At 34.0% G+C, this 16,140-nt stretch overlaps 2 protein-coding genes across 4 annotated transcripts; both read right to left on the bottom strand.

Annotated features, from left to right (window-relative positions):
* Positions 1-3,526: 3,526 nt before the first annotated feature.
* LOC109156165 (uncharacterized protein sll1770-like) lies at positions 3,527-10,383 on the bottom strand. Of its 3 annotated transcripts, XM_019304026.1 has the most exons (12): positions 9,930-10,373; positions 9,653-9,781; positions 9,120-9,314; positions 7,582-7,629; positions 7,382-7,510; positions 7,116-7,240; positions 6,625-6,735; positions 5,537-5,645; positions 5,288-5,406; positions 4,709-4,862; positions 4,152-4,296; positions 3,527-3,820 (listed from the first exon to the last, which is right to left on the bottom strand). In XM_019304026.1, exons 1-12 carry the CDS (start codon positions 10,044-10,046, stop codon positions 3,762-3,764), a joined length of 1,440 nt encoding a protein of 479 aa, XP_019159571.1. In that variant the 5' UTR covers positions 10,047-10,373; the 3' UTR covers positions 3,527-3,761. The 3 variants fall into 3 exon arrangements, with proteins under 3 accessions (XP_019159571.1, XP_019159570.1, XP_019159572.1); XM_019304025.1 differs by having other exon boundaries at positions 7,116-7,510; positions 9,930-10,377; XM_019304027.1 differs by lacking the exons at positions 3,527-3,820; positions 4,152-4,296 and having other exon boundaries at positions 4,819-4,906; positions 7,116-7,510; positions 9,930-10,383.
* An 879-nt stretch (positions 10,384-11,262) lies between these two features.
* On the bottom strand, positions 11,263-14,355 carry LOC109155613. Its single transcript, XM_019303230.1, has 2 exons — positions 13,855-14,355; positions 11,263-11,606 (listed from the first exon to the last, which is right to left on the bottom strand). Exons 1-2 carry the CDS (start codon positions 14,298-14,300, stop codon positions 11,489-11,491), a joined length of 564 nt encoding a protein of 187 aa, XP_019158775.1. The 5' UTR covers positions 14,301-14,355; the 3' UTR covers positions 11,263-11,488.
* Between the last annotated feature and the right edge of the window lie 1,785 nt (positions 14,356-16,140).

Here is a 16,140-nt window from a genome sequence, read left to right as displayed (position 1 = left end):
TAATTAATTAAGATAAATAAATGCTTACCCGAATCATTCCTAGAATTAGCTCTGTATTAAGTTTGAAATTATATGTTAGCTTAAAGCTTTGAATACCATCCATCTTTCTTGGTGGTGGTGGTGAACAAATTGGATGGTAAAATGTATTGTGATTCTGAAATCTGACTGCATGTTATTAGATGTACTAATATTTTAAGTTTTAATATTAAATTATCATTTTAAAATATTAATTATAACTGTCACATTCTGTAAATTTATTTATTTTTTACTAATAAGCAAAGAATAGAAAAATAAACTATATAATAATAATTACGCTATTTATTCTTGGTCTGCTTGCCGGCTAACCTGAAATGAACGAACAATTACAAAGATTTTTTTTTTTAATAAAAAAAATCCGTAAAACAATAAGACGGCGGCTCATATATAGTTTTTAATACATGATGACAATTTATATGGTGGATCAGGGTCCATATAACATTATAGATCTTGGATCAAAACGACATCATTTTGATATTTAAGCTTTAATAAATTTTGTATTTTTTCATTTTTCATGTTTCAACACAAATTTTACTCTGTAATTTATTATTTATTATTAGTACCTAATCAATACTCTTAAGGTATAGAATTTCATAACGTGAGACACAAAACTAACAACACAAGACATATACACATGTTATATATTTATTATTCTCAAATCTGATTTATATAGATAATATATGTCCTATAGGTACATAATTTCATAATAGACATAAATTCGTAAAATAAGGCACAATATGCCGTGTGTACACAACTACTAATCTATTTCAGGTAGAGTCCATACGCTTAAGGTACAGAATTGCATAACATGAGACACAAAAACGCATAACATAAGACATAAAAACGCATAGCATTGGATAACATAAGACACAAAAACACATAACATAAGACACATACACATGCTTTACAGTATAAAAAAATATTGTAATGTGAAGTAAACAACAGTCGGTCGCTGTAAAAACTAAAATTCAAAATTATTAGGACCATGATGTCCACGATATAACGATTGTTTATACATTCCTAAATCCTAATTACCCTTGCTATGTTATTATTAACTTTATGTATATCAAAGTTCTATAATACCAAAAAAAAAATAGTGGGGTTACTATTATAAATAGAAAATTTGATAACATTTTTGTAAATAATTATTATTTTATTGATAGAAAAATTCAAAACGTAACTCAGCTCCCTTGCTTTTATCATCATTCATGGTAGTTAGAGAGCTCTTGGGAAGGAAATGGCAGTGTAGACTAGTGCATGTCTACCAAGAAGTTAATTTTCGTGCAAATTGGATCACTTAATTTGCCCAAAAATCGAAGCTTTAAAAAAAAAAAAAAAAAACTCCCAAAAATCGAAGCTAAGTAGTAGGAATGATATAGTTCCATGAATTCTTAGTTTTTAGTCTTTCTAATGTATTAAAAAATTAAAAAATTACGGTCCCTTTTTATTTTTATAGTAGTAGGAATGATATTTTTTTATTAATTTTAATAAGTATTGTTAAGAATATTTTTACCGACGTATCACGTATGTAATAAAGGAATCTAAAGGCAGTTTTGGCATTTCATTGATGGATGGTTAGCATTGTGAAAACAACCTCATTATGCCCCAATGATACAAGAAATATTGTTGTACTAATATATATTTATGTAATTATATATTTTTCATCTTTTTACATTGGCCAATGAAATAAAGTATCTTGTGAAGCCAAAAGGGTTGCATTAGTTTAGTATTAAAGGGCACCATCCATGAATTAAGAAAAGTTTATTGTTGCATACACGGGTTTAACTCATTGGTTCAGTAGATAATATTTGAGAGATGAGATGAAGTTTGAAATTCGGCAACGGCAGTGTGGGGATTATGGATTTGACCATGTCTACTGAGCCATTGAGTTACCGTGATATACTCCCACATGTTTTGTTGGGTTAGGGTGGGGGCCATTGAGTTATTGTGATTTACACCCTCCTACATGCCCTATCGGCCTAGGGTGTCGGACCCTTAGGGTTGGGGATTCAACCTTTAGGAAGAAGAAGAAAAGTTTATTGTTGGTGCAAACTCATCCAAGTTGATTGGACAATTAATTTGGTAACTATAAAATTTCAAGTTTGACTCGTCACGGAAGCTAGGCAAATTATATTGTGGACCGTGGTCCAAACGACGTCATTTTGATGTTTAAAAAATCCTTGCTCCGCGTGCGTGTTAGGATAATGAAATTTCTAGACTAAGATAATGTATTTTATGAGTTAGAATAATGTATTTTATGTGTTAAAATAATGCATTTTATGAGTTAGAATAATCTATAATGTATTTATGTGTTTTTGAACCATGGTCCACACAACTGTGTGGACCACGGTCCATGCAATAATGATTGTGGAAGCTACCTATTGGCCTTATTGGTTTGAGTCGGTCAACTATGAACAACTTTTTCCTTGTGATCTTTTACCTGCTAAGGTCACAAGGCAGGTTTCATCCAAACCATATCTTTAGATAGCGGTTGTGGGTTTTCCTGTAAATCACAAAAAAGTTTCTTGTTGCCTTAAAAGGGGTTGTTAAGTAGGTGGAGCATGATTCTCATACTAAAATATCACGGGTTCGATTCTTGCTAACACCTTCTCGATCAAGCTCATCGCATAGAGTTTTTGTAGTGTGATTTACCTCTCTTATATAATTTGCGAGATATAGAATATTACGCATGAGCATGTTTATCTAGCACACTAGGATAATGACTACAGATTTCTCTCGTCACTTAAAAAATAAAAGTTTCTTGTTAGTAAAATTTTTGGTGCTATAAATCATGTCATTTTCAAAAAAAAAAGTTTCTTTTTTATTTGTTAAAAACATACTGCAGAAAACAAGAATAAATCATGTATAATCAACAAATGGCAGTTAAACAGTCAAAATCACAGGATGAGTATAATACTGTTAGAGATGCAGAGACATAGGGTTTGCCTCGTTGAGTTCTAATTTATTATTTTTAGCTTAGTGTGATGTCATGTTCAATATAATGTCAGACAAGAAGAAAAATGACACAGGACTCAGGTTGCCTTCATATAATCAAATTATAATTAGGCATCTTTTGGATCTTCCTTTGTAGTCAAGCAAGAAATTCTTTCATCACCTATGCATATAACACCAAAACAATACTATTTACACTCGAAACATTTATAATTACATATACCGCAACGCTCTTAAGAGAGTTATCCCTAAATAAGACTTGACCAAAACTCGCTTAGATTAATTTTTTCCCGTAAGATATGAATACCTGTTTCAACACTCAACTCATGAAATTTGAGATGTTGTTGGTACTCTAGCAAACCAGTAACAACAAAATGTTATGTGTATTCCCATTTTTTACTCCTAATTTTTACTTCCACACACAAAATCTTGATGTAGACATTTATATTAGAACCCGCATGAAAAAAGTAACTTATCAAAGCCCGACACATCATGGAATAAGATTTGGGAGTACATGTAGTAAAACTCATAAGATAAATACAGACAATTCAATAGTGAAATTATTACTGATAATCTGTTGTAAATAGTAAATTTATGGAAAATAAATAAATCCTGATGTAAAAGAATGGGGGGTGGCAGAGGTGGTTCCAAGCTAATATATTGCAAACAAACAATAATACAAACTTAATCCAATTAGATTAGTATGAAACCACAGGAGGCAAAAAAAAAAAAAAAAAAAAAAAAAAGCATTTCTAGAATTGTGAAAGTGTTTGTTATCTCCAAAAATTTCTTCTAAAAATTCCTTGCCTCTGCACACTTTTGAGCTCTTTCCCTGAAATGTTACCCACCAAGATTTGATAATAAATACACTGACTAAATGATTACATGGATTGGTTTTAATTGAAGCATAAATTTGTATACAAGAAATGACTACTTCAAAAGAATGAAGACAGGATATAGCATTTAGCATTATAGTTGTCTAAAGGAATCAGAATCAACAAAGCAGTCTCGTAATCTGCTAACTATATAGAATTTTCGAATATGTAATTAGTTTCCCTACCAGCTTTGTATAAGAATAAGACAAATAAAATAAATGCAGGATATGTGCCATTGAATAGTTTTGTCTGATCAATACTATAATTAAGACATTGAAAGAGAATAACCTGTAAGTCTTCCTGCCTGGTATAGTGCTTCCTCAGCAATAGGTCTCCACTGCTCAGCAACTGAATAATTAATTCCTAGTCCGACGCTAAGTCCTCTAAGTAGATGTACTGTGCGAAGAACAGAAAACAGTTCCTCCGGAAACGCCTACAATCAGACGAGAAGAAATTTCAGGCCTTGATGCCCACATTCAGTCAAATAAGAAGACAGATATTCTCATAGTTCAGATGGAATTTGATTTGAATCCAACCAATTTATAATGCCTTAAGAGTTAAAGAGTCATAGATTTCATATCTAAGCATATTGAAATTTGTGGCGTGCGAAAAAGAATCCTTCCTCAATTACATATCCATGTTTCTGTCACATGACACCCTAACCAACCTTGAGAATATTGGAAAAGAAGTGCAAAAAATATGATTGTGAAAAGTTAAGAACTGAAACTCTACAAATAAATTAAGTATAAGATATTCAGAAAATCAAATGCCCAACATTATCCTCATCTTCAAGGGTATAGCAATGTTAACAAGTAACAACTATCGTCTAAGAATTTAGAGCATACCTGAACACCAATTTTTTTAATTGAAGATTCTTCAGAGAAAGGTTGAAGCATTGTCACGCCAGGGGGTAGTTTTGTATCAAACATAGTTTGTGCCAGTTTAAACAGCTCATTTAGTTCATCCTTGCATTTGCTCACGGTGTTTATTCCAAGCTCTCTACCATACAGATAGAGAGGTATAAAGTAAGTATTTATGTGTATCTGTCACCCAGCAAAATCAATAAAATAGTTGCAATGCCAGTTCTTCATTTCTGCAATATGTTGCTAGCTAGACATTGGAATATTGGAAAGAAAGGATCAACTTAGTACACTTGTTTTAGTGGTTCTTATAATATCTTTCCCAGTGTCTGATGTTGATTAAAACTAGAATGCAATAGTATGCATTTGTTTGGCCTGGAGCTTCTTGAAAAAGAGGCTTTTCTAAAAAGCCTCAACTGTAGAGCTTCTTCACAAAGAGACCTTTTGCCTCTTATAGTCTTATTATAAGCACGGAGAAAAGCACTCATTTGGAACAGGAAAGAACTAAAACCATTCAGATGGGAACAGGGAAAGGAACGGAAATTCCACAATAAATTTTGATACCTGTAACTCTGTAGGGCCTTCACCTGGTCATTATCAGCAATAGCAAGAATCAAGTTAGCATATCCTAGCCTCAGATTCTCAGGAAGATCCTTCACTTGCCCATAGTCAAGCAAGGCAACCTGAAACAAGTTACTGGTAAAATAATAATTATGTTGAACCAAACAATATATTATATGGAAATGATTACATAGAAAAAGTTCAAGAAATAGAGAGGTTTGAAATTTTCCAAGAATTAGAAGCCCCACTTGCCTCAGAACCTTTACAGATTAAAATATTTCCAGGATGAGGATCTGCGTGAAAGAAACCACTCTTTAGTATCATTTGCCCATATGCAAGTGATAAACTTTTAAGGATATTCCTGCATAAAAAATAGAGAGTAAATTAATTAATAATATATAAAAGCACAAACGCCATTCTCCAGTTCTTTTCAACAGAGTTGTCAAACCACAGCACAAGAAGATGTTCAAGGTTTAGTACTATGCCCAATCCTTGTGTTCTTTCGAATGCCCGAAAGGATGGTCAGTGGTCACTAATAAAAAGTTGGTTAATTACACATTTAGAGAATATCTTTTTATGGCCATCATAAAAGTGCTGTGATATGATTTTGGCCAATTTGTTAAACATTTTTAGAACTATGTCCACCTTCCAGAAGGACAAGAACCTCAAATAGAGCAGGAGTCTTGTTTTAAAGGAATAAATGCTGCGTCAACTCAAAGATTGAAAATTTAGGTCATAGCATAAAGGGTAAGATTTAGCAACTGTAGATTTCTTCTTCTCATCCTCCTCCCTTTGTCTATCTTTTTCTTTTTTTCTTTTCTTTTCTTTTTGGATAGGTAGAAAGGATAGATTGCACAAATGCATGCATCTTCAAACATAGGGAAGTTTGTAGCAGTATATTTAGATTTTAGAAGCAATTCAGAAAATAACTCCAAATTTATTTTTAAAAAGTAAAAGTTTACTGTAAATGAAATCAACATAATAGAGGAAATGCTTTCAGGCTACAAAACAGCAAACAAACTTAACAATGGCAAAAGAATCGAAAGATATTGCAGTACAAGCATATCTGCTGCACAAAAATCAATTGACTTGGGGATCATCCACATTCAAACAGTACTTTCATATCTATCCACGAAGGACACATAGCAAAAAGGACAGAGACCAATGGAAGAAGTTAAAAAAGAGCAATTAGTCAGACGCATTAAAGAGAGTCCTAATCTGTTCAGTAGGAGAGAAGTTCAATGAATAATGGCAAATATGTAGTGCAAATATGAATCTATAAGTGACTATAACTAAGATCAAAAAGAATTTCACACTGGCAGGGATATCTGGATGCTTACTGCTTTGCAGCTACTGCCAATCTGCCACTAGGATTTATGCCTCTCTTTGCCATTTCGTCCCCCATCTTTAGAATTGGTATTCCATCAATATACTCCATAACTAGAACCCTCCTATTAAAAAATCAAAAAAATGATCACTCGGAGGGATAATATAGCTATTAACAGCTATATATATATATATATATATATATATATATATATACATATATATATATATATATATATATACTTACAAACTGAACCATAAACAAATGCCAAATACTAAAAATAGTAAGAGATGGGCTGATGGGGTAAATGTGTTATTTGCACTTATTTTGACATATTTCCTGCTTACTACTGGACATCACTTTCTGTGATTTTTGTGTGGTTTTTCAAGTATATAAATATTGTGGACTCTTGTGTGCAAGCCATGTCAATCTTAACATGTGTTTCATGTTTGAGTTCAAAGTTAGGAATTCCAGATAAAGTAAATGTTCTTCACCTGAACATACCTGCTGACCATATCTCGCATCACCCGTGGCACCAGAACTGGTGACTTCTTGTTATTCTTGTATAGAAATTTTTGAATTCTTTGCATAGCATCAGCCTCCCTCTTAAAGTCAAATTCATAACTAATCTTAAATGCCACAAATAAAAGACACTTTATTTCAAAAATGATTATTTCATAAAAGTAGGGGGGAAAAAAGGTCACAATACATTGTGCTGCTAAAAATGAAAATGATGATAATACAAGATGCAAATTTGATAAATTTGGGACCTGTTTCTCCATTTCCTTGGTTACAGAGAATAAATCAAACATGATATCTGTCTTTTGCATGTATAATGCAAAGGCTTGAAGGTTACGGATATCTGTCATCATCAGTTCTTGAACACCTGGATGTTGGACCTACAGTTATATGATACTCCATAGTTAATAACGTATCTACATAAGTTTTAAGGAAGCACCCTTAGTCTTACCTTGACAACAACATCATTCTTGTTGCCTCTAAGTCTAGCACGGTGAACCTGAAGATTTCAAACTTAATCATCGAATACTAACTTCAAGATAAATAAACGAATCAGAGGATTGAACTATTAAAGAGCTAGAAAGTGAGCCATGATTGACATCTGTCTGCAAATCCATTTGTTAATAAAATAGCATTTTTTATCCTCCAATTATGAGGATAAAGTTATTTACATCCTTAATGGTTCCACATAACCACATTTAGTCCTCAGTTGAAAGGGGTAAAAATGTAAAATGGTAAATTCACACATTTTCTTCTTCAACCTCCATCCCTTCAGCCACCGTCACTGCCACCACCTCCTCAATGCTGGCCACTCTAAACACCCCTTCTTCATCTTTCCTCAACTTCCCAGTCAACTGGTAAAGTTCTTCCAAATAAAACCCAGCCCATCCTTCAACTTCTCCACAGTATCCTAAGACTCACCAAGACCACCTTATTTTTAGCAAAAGCAAAGTACTTTTAGAAATTAATTTTGCCAAAAAATGATTTTCGATTCCAATTTCAGAGCATAACAAAGGCCTGATAACTGCTTCAAAAAAAAAAAAACAACAACAACAACAAAACAAAACATTAAAAAAAAAAAAAACAAAACAAAACAAAAAAAAAAAACAAAACAAAACAAAGGCCTGATAACTAAAGTCAAAACTAGGGCATTCCAGCCAGGTTTTGTTAAAGTTGTCCCCACCACTTCCATCTTCCTCGTTCAACAGTTAAAGGCCTATTTAGTTTGGAAAAAAAATTTCCATTCTCCAAAAAAGTAGGTCCCGCTTGTAAAAGATTTTATAATTAAAGAGGAATAGAGTAGGAAACACAGGTGTTCACTCACATTTTTTAAATGGAAGAGTAGAAGACCACTTTCCAACATAAAGAATACAAATGGAAATCCAGCCATTGAGACAAACAGAATCCAACCAGAATTGGAAGAGTTCATTGGCATTGATGGAGAATTTGAGGAAGATGAAGCAGCATTGGTCACTGGTGTTAATGTATTCTGTCAAGTGAGGGAATGCTATTCTCCCTTAAAAATAAAATATAAATTTTTTTTTTAAAAAAAAACTTGGGATTTCAAATGATATCTCCTTGTACTAACCATGGGCAAGCCTATCCATGGCTTTTGATTGTTGTAAATCTACAACCTGTGTAACTTTGCTTTGTCAATATTATCGCTTGAAACCTCTTTTTTTTCCATTTGAAACCTCTATTGCACAGAGTCAGAGTTGATTCACAAGTTAAAGGCTTCACAACATTATCGGACATTCGGACTATCCATTCAAACTAGACTTCCAAGCTTAACTAGTACTTTAGAATTTAGCACAATCCTTTAGCTATTCTTGAGTCCTAGCACCGAACTTTTGTTGAAGAGTATATAACGGCAGAAACAGGTCAAATATAGGACTGTTAATTAATAGCACTCATCATTGAAATTGCACTTTTAGCCAAGCAGCGGCAATAGCTCTATGTTGAAGATATCAAAAGATGATAAGGGAAAACCTGTGCAATGGAAGCAGAACCAAGTGGTTCCACATCAAATCGTTCAAATAGGTCATCAACACTTCGACCCAACTCCTTCTCCAGCACTACTTTGATCACACTATATGGCGTAGCAGGGGCTTGATCGCAGAGAGTAACTAGCCTTCTGACCCATGCAGCTGGAGCCAAATCAGGCTTCCCAATAATTTGAGCAATCTAATACCAGTAGAAAGTAAGATTCAATCTCACAAAGAGAAACGTCTATTGAGCATAGAGTGAAAACTAACCCTAAGGTAGTTATACAACAAAATCAACAGACCATATTTGAGATATTTATGAGTTCAAGTTATACATATAATTCACCAGACCAGATTGAGATATTTATGAGTTCAACAATAAATGGGAGTAGGCAGAGAAAATGACTGGAAGTCTGGAACCAATGTGAATATATATATATATGTAACCTAATATCTTTTCCATCAAATAGATTGTTTTCAAACTTTCCCTGACCAGAATACCAAACAAAAAATTCCAGCTAAAAATTTTGCAAGTACCTTTAGGAAAAAGCCACCGAGCTCAGAGCACATGTTGTATATCTTCTCTGCAGCAAGCTCATGCTGCCTCTCCCACATCGCCTCCTGCTTCTTTACATCCTTCTCAAAGCACACTCTCACTTGAAACGCCTATCAACAAAAAGAAAAATTATATTAAGAAAATCAAATAAACATAGCTCCAATTGAGCATCATAACTCTAAAGAATACAAGTGCTCATTGCGTACATATAAAGTTCAATCTTTTTTTTCATTTCCGGAGGTTTGGGGTTTTGCTTACTTTATAACCAGTGTAGATATCAGCAGTGCGAGCCCAGAATTGGAAAGAACGTTGCCATGGTCTCAGCTGGGTTGAAAACTTTTCTTGGAAGTCCTTGAGATCGAAATGGACAAGCATGGCTATGCAACAGGAATATGACTAACTAATCAGAAATAGCTATTCCGCTGTGCAACGGGTCTGTGGGAATTGAAGTTTTGCGCATTGGATCCACTCAGGAGTCAGGAGTCAGGAGTCAGGAAGCCGCTCTTAGAAACAGTAGCCGCTTAAAGAACCGAATAAGGGATATTAATACAAATAGAGAGAGCCAGAGAGGCATACAAGGTGTTTGACGATTTGTGGCTGAGAGTAATGGACAGTTAACGGAAACAGCAGACTAGAGAGTGACGATCAGTTTGGATATATATGGCAATTGGAGTGATATATCATATATGTGACCTGTGCGTCACAGCTAACATGTTCTACGGCGGAAGTCCTATTGATCTGTGAACCACTTTATGTTTTCCGTGTTAAAAGATTAATTCCAGCAATGGTCCTTTGACTATATTAACTTTTTAAAATTAGTTCCCAATTTTTAATTGGACACTTTAGGTTTCTTCATTTTTAATTTTTTTTTCAATTGAGGTCCTTTTGTCAAAATACAATTAATTAAACTTTAAATGAATGAGTAAACTTGTCCTTTCATCTGTCTATGTATTATTCTTCGCATTTCGCAGCTATACCTTATAAACATCTCAATAATAGAGGAACGCACACACGAGCAATCAGCAAATGGGGAACGACGAAAAACATTCTAGGACTTCGACTAAGATTATCTTCATATATATTGCTTATACAAGGGAGAAATACGAAGAATAATACATAAGCAGGTAAAATGACGAGTTTACCCTTTCATTTAAAATCCAATTAACTGTATTCTGACAAAAAGACCTCAATTAAAAAGAAATTGAAAGTCAAGAGACCTAAAGTGTTCAAAATATAATTCAGGGACTAATTTTGAAAAATTAATATAATCAGAGGGAAGACCATTGCTGGAATTAACTCGTTTTAAAATATAATATACTTTCACAACCTATTGACTCCCGTTAATGGTTTCATAATAATAATTTAACTATTACAAGATTTTTTTCATAAGAATATAAACACAACGTCAAATTTGAACACAAGTGAAAATAAAAATTGAGCCGGATATGAGTATATGACGCATGTTGCATACTATCTCAAGTAATGTCCACGTGTTACGAAAATATAAATATGGGGTATAGGTGATTGCCCTTTCTGAGGAGCCAATCAATCCAGAGAAAGATGGTTGGAAGTTAAGTGTGATGGCTACTTCTCACCAGCAAATTCTATTCAATTAGCGACGCATCTTTGCATCCACATATTTAACAAGGCAAAGGAAAAGACAAAGAGATTCTATTACTGGGAAAAACCTCACATCTCAACATCTTCATGGTTACCTTTTCTTTTTCCCCTGCTACAAGATAGGTTCACTGAACTCATTAAACAAAATTCATTTTACAAATCCCTGCGTGGCGAAACCTTTCCCTTCCCAGAAATGTTTAAGTATATGGCGTTTCAACATCGCTGAAGTCCCAGTTATCTTCATCTGATTTATAACCCTCCTCATCGTTCCGAGTTTCAGCTATACCTTGCTGTTGAATTCTTGGTTGGGGCCGCCTGATAAACAGAGAGGGCGAAAAGAACTGTTAATCTTTTGTCACTGCCTAACCATTTTCCAACAAATAACAATAAGAACGCTGAAGAGGTATACAAGTTAGACACCAAATGCAATGCTTTGAATCCAAAACGCAGCAGTATGAGCTAGAGTAAAGCAACAGAGAAATATGGTTTTGAGAATTGATGCACAAAATGGTATACGCGACTGCATTAATACAATATCATACATGCTTTGAAACACTCTGTCTAACAAACCTTTAAATCTGCCAAAACTAAAGTTAACAAGTACTGCAGAATAACGGCCTATAAGCAATTCACATCTGCTAGTACAACCGTACAGGCAATAAGAAGTGTGCTAAATGACAAAGGGTAGATACAATTTAAGTAACTATTACACGATAAGAGGATTCAATGTCAGGATGCAGTATTACAGTTAAATTTGCCAATCTTTTTAAAGTTAGAAGCAATTGCTCAAAGTGAATGAGTTTCATTCTGATCTGTTGAAGAAATTTGACTTGGAGACTGAAATGGAAATACTCCATGCATATAAAAATTACAGAGTATATAATTATTTTCAAATTTGTCCATTAATTCAAAATTTTAAACTTAAAAAATTCCATATGACAAATGTGAAGTTTCCATCTAACATCCCACGATCCCAGTTTTCAATGATCAAGGCAAGAATGAGCCAATTGGCAAGGGCTATAGATTTAGTAATCAGTGCTTCACTTACCTGGGCCTCCTCTAAGACATCCTTTCATATCAAATAGAATTTAGAGGCTTACTTTCCACAAAAAAAAATAAAATAATAAAATAAAATAAAATTGGAAACATTTGTTGTTTGAAAATGAAATCATCTTTGACTAAACTAGACACAAGAGGTTCTATGCTACTATGCTCGTCACTCTTTAATTAATCTTTGAGGCCTTCATTTCTTGGTTTCAGTTTTCCAAAAACTTATGAAACTAGTCTCCCACATTTATGAATCATAACTTAGGAATACTACTCCCTGTTATCCCTTATGTTAGCCTTTTATATTCATCCCCTTTGGTTTTTACAATGGCTTCCAACAATTTTTATTTTTATTTTAATAATTTGATGTATATGCACCGGTAACCAGAGAAATATCAATGATGTCTATGATGACAAATAATCTGAAATGTTCACACTCTGAAAATTATTGTATCTGGCAAATCCAATATTCTTCAGAAATTGTCTTTAAAGTAGAGAGTGTAATCACACTTACTATATCTGGCAATTATCTATAGTATCTTTGTAATGGAATGAAAAGAATGATTAGATGAGAATATGAGATAATGTCTGTAGGAAGGGAGAAAACCAAAAAAAAAAAGGCATTTAAGATGTAGCAGACTAGCAGCAAAGTATGATTCCTACATACATGGTCCAGAAGCATTCTGACACTCAAAAGCTTAACTACACTTTACCTACAACTTCCAGCACGAATCTACTCACGGTTAAATGCTTGAGAAGCAGAAACTTCGAGAAACCCGAGAAATGATGAAAAAGTTTAATGTCATTGGTCCTTAGCGCAGAACAAAATTTATTGTTTTAGAGGAAACTCAAGTCCAAAATTTTCGGTGCGTATAGCTCCATCTATAACTCTATAAGTAGAAGTTTGCTTCCCATTTCATTTATACGAATAGCATTTCATACATATATAAAGTAGTTGCCTCACAGGCTAGACTCCACTTTCTAACTAAACCGCTCCAACCAAATGCCAAAACACTAGCAGTCACACAACATGCAAAAGATGAGAGAACCCTAAACTCCATTATTGGATCCTTTTATTCCCCGCCAAAAACGGTGTCCACATTACAAAACTAACCACATCCATCACAACCCAACTTCCCTAAAGAAAATTCATGTCTAAAGCTATTTCCTTTGATTTTTTTTCCTTTGTTATTTTCTTTTCTGCAAACTGCAGCTGCAGTTCTCTTTCGTTGTTTCCACTGCTCCTTGCAAATTGGCTAAAACTAGAACTGCAGGTTTTTGTGTGCTTTAAAATAATTTTAGGAAATGCTTCTAAGACAGCCTATTTTTGGAAAAATTTGTGCTAATAATGGCTCAATCTGAGCATACAAAAAATCTTCCAATTGAAATTCCAGAAATTAAAATAGAAGATGGATTAAATACCAACAATGACGATAATAAACAGCATTTATAATCCTTAGAATATATATTAGATATACATTGAATGATTTATACGGCTGAAGGGTAAAGCATTAACCTCATTCGATTGCGCCTGGCAGCATCACGGGATTTGCGTTTCTTCTTCTCCTGAGTGGTCTCAAAGAACCTCCGGCGCCTACATTCCCGTATAATCCCAGCCCGGCTGACCTCTCGGCGTAAGCGGCCGAGAACTCTCTCTCCCGGCTCGCCCTCGCCGACGATGATCCCGACGTTGCAGTATGGATCGAACAAAGGGTCATTGGAAGGTGGGAATGAAGGAAACGCGGCCGAAACAAGCGAGCGACTATGGTGGCTGGTTTGGGTTACTGGGAGCAAGTTGGATGTTGCTTGTGAAGCGGAGAGAGGGCGGAAATGGAGGGCGGCGGCGGCGGATGTTAGAGAGAGCTGATCGCCGGATTTTGGGCGGGAGTTTATGGGAGAAGGGTTTAGGGGAGAAGGGAAAGAGATGGACCCGGAGAACGACGGTGACAACGAGTAGACCATTGTTGTTTTCTTCGTTCTTCGATAAGTTTTAGCGGGCACAAATTATATAACTCATCTAGTCTCTCGACTTATTTTACTCTACAACATGTTTGATTATTGATCTATAATTTGTTGGCCGTTTGGTCTTTCTCCATACCTTAGGGTGGTTGAAGTTATATGATGTTTTTTTTTATATATATATTTTGTGGAGGAAGAGAGGCCAAGCCTCGGGTTATCGAGGCTTATCTAATTCTACGAGTGTAGGCTCTTCCTACGTCACGTCTGAGAAGAGCGTCGAAGCCCTCCGGAGCATCAACAAAGGACCAAGTGCCCCAATCCTTGCTTTGAGCTAAGTTCGCCAAAAAGTCGGCGCATTGATTGTTCTCTCTGAACGTATCTTGAAGGCAATTCCATCAAAATTATTAACCATGCTACTGCAGTCCGCTAGAAGGGTGCAGCTGGTATCGTCGATCTCATTGTCCTTCTGCAACAAGTCCACCACTGATTTGGAATCCATCTCAACAATTATATTTCTAAACCCTTTTTTAAGGCAGAGCCGTAAATTCTCCCTTAGACCCCACAGTTCTGCCTTGAAACATGTCGTAGTACCAATCTTGACCGTGAAACCCCATACCATATTTCCAGAAGAGTCACGAACCAAGCCACCCGCTGTCCGCTGAAGCCATCCTCGACTCTTTCTTGAAGGCTCCGTCAATGTTAAGCTTGAACCAACTATACTCTGGCGGCAACCATTGCACCAGAAAGACTTAGCGGCGATGAAGTTATATATTGTTATATTTGCTTGGAAATATAATCTTCTTATTCTCTATTTAAGTAAAGTAAATTTTTTAAGTGATGTAATAAGATTTTTCAGTCAAATTTTTAGCTATTGGAAAATAATATGAAATATTTTTACTCTTTTTTTTTTTTTTTAGGTATTTTCACATTCTTTTGTATTATTATTAATTTTATCATTTTAATTCATATATTTTTCTCTACCTAAGAAGTGAAAACATAAAATATTTCTCAAGTTCAAATTTTTAATTAATTAATTTTAAATTATTTATTTATATATTTTATCATTATTGTCTTATATATTTATTTAAATTTTGAAATTTATTAAAATACATAAAAATATGTTAACGATATTAAAGAAAATTAATCATTATAATATTTAAAATAAAACAACTCTTCAACCAAACATATTTATATTATATACCCCAGTTTTAAACAAAACACATGAGTATAACATTCTCAACAATCTAATATTTCATAAGGTAATGTAACATTTCATGAACTAAATGCTCCCTACATAATTTTTCACAATCTTCTCTTACAAATGCTTCATGTTGGATCAAAATATAAAATACTCAAATTATTTAAATTCAGCTAACCTCGTGGTTAAGACATTTGTGAAATTTGAAATATTATGATATGAGACATTTAATCTTGTAGGTGGAAATAAGTCTATAACACAAATTTATATATAAAATATATAAATAAATAACGGAATTTAAATTTTAGGGAAAAAATATTTTCGATTGCAAAATTTGGTATGAAGCCAAAGGAATATAATTTATTTATATAAAATACAAAAAAAAATTGTATTTTTTGTCATCCAATTATACGTGCGGTACAAACTTATTTCATTTGTTACACATGTGATCATCTTTAACTCCATAAGTTATGCGTGGAGTGGTGATTTTAATCTTTGAATGACCGAATCAACCACTCTATTAAGTGACAAATTTGTAGTATAAATAGTTCATGGGGGATTAAAATCATCACTTTGTGCATAACTTAAAGTTTAAATGATCACACATATAACTCAAATACTAAATTTGTACTACGAGTATAACTT

Source organism: Ipomoea nil, unplaced genomic scaffold (assembly GCF_001879475.1).
Source record: "Ipomoea nil cultivar Tokyo-kokei standard unplaced genomic scaffold, Asagao_1.1 scaffold2704, whole genome shotgun sequence".
Classification (NCBI taxonomy): Eukaryota; Viridiplantae; Streptophyta; class Magnoliopsida; order Solanales; family Convolvulaceae; genus Ipomoea; species Ipomoea nil.
Note: the sequence above shows the minus strand (reverse complement) of the source record. Positions and strands in the feature narration are given on the sequence as shown.